Source organism: Eufriesea mexicana, unplaced genomic scaffold (assembly GCF_001483705.2).
Source record: "Eufriesea mexicana isolate 0111107269 unplaced genomic scaffold, ASM148370v2 scaffold1809, whole genome shotgun sequence".
NCBI classification, from domain to species: domain Eukaryota; kingdom Metazoa; phylum Arthropoda; class Insecta; order Hymenoptera; family Apidae; genus Eufriesea; species Eufriesea mexicana.
In genome coordinates this window covers 122,825-127,399 of record NW_016909914.1, presented here as the reverse complement: position 1 = coordinate 127,399, position 4,575 = coordinate 122,825, and the positions used below count along the sequence as shown (strand labels likewise).

The 4,575-nt window shown below is 28.4% G+C and overlaps 1 protein-coding gene across 1 annotated transcript; it reads right to left on the bottom strand.

Moving 5' to 3' along the window:
• Positions 1–335: 335 nt before the first annotated feature.
• Cpr49Ah (cuticular protein 49Ah) lies at positions 336–4,366 on the bottom strand. Its single transcript, XM_017902220.1, has 4 exons — positions 4,298–4,366; positions 2,509–2,687; positions 1,230–1,491; positions 336–434 (listed from the first exon to the last, which is right to left on the bottom strand). Exons 1-4 carry the CDS (start codon positions 4,310–4,312, stop codon positions 336–338), a joined length of 555 nt encoding a protein of 184 aa, XP_017757709.1. The 5' UTR covers positions 4,313–4,366.
• Positions 4,367–4,575: the final 209 nt, after the last annotated feature.

Sequence of the window (4,575 nt, the reverse complement as noted above, 5' to 3'; positions counted from 1 at the left end):
ATTTTCTATATATACTCTTTCCATCTCTATAATTTATTAATATGAGTTTCAATTATTTAGACTGATTTTATAAATTTGTCATTTAATCCAAACTAATTGTAAATCACAAATTATTAAGTAAATTAGTCCTGATTAATCTGTTTTTAAACATTTTGACTCAATAAACATAGTGCCTGATAAGCTTCAACATTCTTAGTACCAATGAAGGAATGCACACTTACATATTTACATATTAAATTTATTTTGTTAAAATACTCTTAATTTAAGGACTTAATTGTTTGTTTTTATACTACATGTAAAACATATGTCAACAATGTTTTTATTTCTCATTTACTTCATTTTCGAAATTTTCTATCGTAATTTTCTCGTCGTTCGATTTGCTGACTCAAGGGTTGTTGCGGTATTTTTTGGGCTGCTTCACGTGCGTCTGCTTCCTGAAATACAATATTGATTTTAGTATCACTGTCAATATTCTATGCATGTAAAAAACTATTTTTTATATTAATATTTTCAATATCAATAATAATATTTTAATCTTTTAGCTTTGTCGGTATCAATATTTTATTATTACAATAATTTAATCGTTTACTAAGTAATTTTGATGTAAAAATATTTTTAATATTAAATTTATTGTTAATATCTTTTATGTTAATTTAATTTTTTAATATCGGAATAATGGAATATTAATACTTGGGGTATAAATATTGATGTACATAACAATGTAATCACATTAATATTCTTAATACGTATTAAATAAATCATAAATCGATGAAAAATTTAATATTTTCGTAATATGACAATGTTACATAACCTCTATATTTCGAAAAAAAATTCTTGCGTACAAAATAACCGTAATTTGAGTGACAAATTAACTTTTCCTTTCCCCTTGGCAGATTAAAGCACCTTTAAACTGGTCTCCGTACAATAAAGTTAATCACGTGCACACTGTTGCACATTTGTTGCACAATTTTAATTTTACTCTTTCATCGATTTCGCAAATTCCACGAAATTTCAAAGTCACTCTAATAATTAATATAATCAACACGTTACACCACAATGTCACCAAACTGGTATACTCCGCCAAAAATAAAAACAGCAAGTGAGAAATAAAAGGAAAAAGAAAGAGAAAGAGAAAGTGTAAATCGGATAAAATGGGTAGGGAGACAGGAAAGAGCGACTGGAGAAAGGAAGAATCAGAAAGCGAGAAAAAGAAAAATCGTGGGACGTACCTCCTGCTGACGAATGCCCGCAAAGATGAGGTCGAGGCCTTTCTGAATCTCCTCACTGACTGGCGGTGGCGTGGGAATGTGATCTCCGGTCGCGTGAAAGCCAGTCTCGTCGGCCGTATAATGGATGGTGATCAGCTTCCCCTCTGGACTCGTGTATGAGAAGCTTCCTTCTTGGACCAACGCTTCTCCTTGTTCCTCGCCTTCGCCTACTTTCTTGATGTAACCACTCTCCTCGGCGATAATATTGTTTCCCGTTTCATAACTACGAATAATTTATTCACACCAGATTTCAAGACATTCTTTTCGGCGTCATCTTAAAATGCACGTATATATATATATGTACGTTATATTATCGCTTCTTTTTCACTAACGGAGCTTTCACTTACGAAAATATTTCTTAATTTCTGTTGTATCACCGCGATAAAATGCCATTAAGTGTGACGAAACGTTATTATACAATAGCTTATATACATACTCACGTATGTATATATGTAAACATCATACACTATCTTTGTATATATTTATATTATATGTAATATATCTTTTTATTAAAGAGGATGTTGTAAAATAATCAAGTCTTAATTCATAGAAATTATATAAACGTTGTTATATCTTTTATCTTGAATTCAATTTAATCACAAAATCGTATTATAATGACGATTATAAATAATTTTAAGTTTCTTGTTGTAAACTTGCATATATAGTTAGAGAATAAATTAATTTTATAGTTTATCAAAGATATGAAATTGTAAAATTTAATATTTTTCGGAGTAAAAATATATAGAATAAATAAATTCTATTTATAATGAAAAAATAAAAATAAAAGTAAAAAGAGTAAAATAAAAAATAAAAATGAATATCTATTAAAATTAAAAATGTTTAAAATGTTTAAATTTGTATAATGGAATTAGTGTCAATATATAACTTGCATATCATTGTGTTTATCTATTACTTTCTACCATTACGTAATGTTCTATAATTATATAAACATATTAGCTAATAAAAATAAAGTAGCAATACGTGTAATATTTGTTTATTATTTATAGTAATTTTACATATATAGCAAACTAGTTAACAGGATCAAAACAGTTAAATCAAAAAATGAAAATCTTGCTCGACATAATTTTAAACATTATTAAAAATTTCATTCAGTCTAAAAAATATTTTTATTCTTTACAACTATCTTTTATCTTACATCGGTACGTAAGACCAAAGTTCCATGTATTAAACGAAGAATAACGGTTGGTAAAGGTAAAGTCAATGAATAACGAATAAGTACCTTGTCTTGTAAGTCCCATCGTGCTCTTGCTGTTTATTCCAATGTAAGATTGGAATAGGTGTCGTTGTCAAAGGTCTCCTTTCATCTGCAGGAGCACTTTGTCTCTCCTCGTTGTAATTGTTACGAGCATGGTAATTCGAATCTTGTGCTGCTGCTAATCCCAAAAGTACTGTTATGACCTAGCACGAAAAATTTTTTTTTTTAAATTATTCGGCGTAACGAGCATTCTTACGTTTAACCTTCTGTAGGTAATCTAGGTTACTGACAAACCGAGCGAAATTTGACCTTTATATATTTTTTCGAACATTTATCTTTTACCATTTATCTATATCAATAAAGTTTTTAATATTTGATTTGTCTATCGTATAAAGTAGTAAGTGCACTGATAATAAATAAAGTAATTTAGTTCTTCCTTTCAATTTTTTGGAAGACTAGTAGATCAGTGAAAACGTTAGGCTCGAGTACAAATGACCTGGTTTGCCTGTGAAGCGTGAAAAAGTACGTTTGCCTACCGAAGGTTAACGTATAATTATAGTATTGTCTGCTGGAAGATGAGGCTTTAACAAAAATGGAGATCTGTGACCGGTACCATCGACATAGTGTTGGTAAGATGAGTGAAAGTAAGATGCCAATGCGGGTCATTTAACTCCTGACCTACGACGAGTTTGCGAACTCGTCGTTGATTCAGTTTGCTTCGTGTTCTTTACGGCTGTTCGTGTCGTAACAGTTTAAGGAGCATCCTCTTTTTTGAATTTGAATTCGAATTTAAATGAGTCATATTTTAGCTAACCATCGTCAAATGATACTTTTCGAATACACGACATAATTTGTATTAAATAATTTTTTCTTTCTTAAATAATTATCCTGATAAATAACTAATCTGAAAATGTATTGTACTTATTTACTAATCTCAGTGATTCAATTAATCACGTTATATTTATTGCAAATAAAATATAGAAATAATTATTTAATTTAAGAATATGTATTATTATGATTTTGGTAATTATAATATATATTGAATCTTGATCTATATAGCGAATTAAAATAACTTAAGGTTCTTTCTCTATTGATTTTTAAAAATAGCATGTTTTACAATTTCTGAAATTGAAAATTTTAAGATAAATTTCATAAAAATACCGTATAATATTGCAAATGGATTCTATAAATTTTATAGAAATGCACATATACACATATGATGGGAATTATGAAAATCTATCTAATTAACTGATAACTAAGAAAACTAATGGTAACTGGATAAGCTAGATATATGATTATAGGTATGGTAATTAAATTAATATTAAGCTTTCTATAACGAAGATAAATTGAGAAAGTAAATGATAAATTTATATTTGTTAATTTAAATTAAAGGATAAGAAATAAATATTATTACTAATAATAAATTTTAGTTGGTTATAACAAGAGAAACAGGAACGATAAAAAAAAATTATCAACTTCATCTATCATTGGTCCTAAAGACACGTCCCCAATACATAACTCTACATATTTTGAAAATTCTTTGCTATACTTACGTTTGACCAAAATTTACCGTCTTATTGCAACACTTCTTTAAAAAATAAGCACTATTAAAATAACATATTTTATCTATACTATATTTGTTTAATCTCAAAATGAACAATCTTTCTGTAAAAAATTTGTCTATATTTGTTAACTTTTTAACTTCCATCGTCACTAACTATACAGAACGAACAATATACTTTTCTGGATATAAGTAATAGTTTATGTAACAAATAGAACTACATAAACGAATAGAAACGTAAAAATTACTTACAATTGTTTTCAACATATCGATGATAAAGGAAACACTTTTAAATGAAGAAGAAGATGAGTACTATTGAATCGAATCGTTTATGATCCTAAGGAAATAAGGAATTCACCTTTTATACTCTCACTTCATCCCCACTCAACAAGTGATGGATCTCTAAAGATGTTCCACGTAGTTTGTACCAACGATCTTTACATATATGCTGTCTTATACACGTACAACGATGCATTCTATACCATTTTGTGCGCCCCTTTAACCACTCCTTACTCGTCCCTTGTTACAAG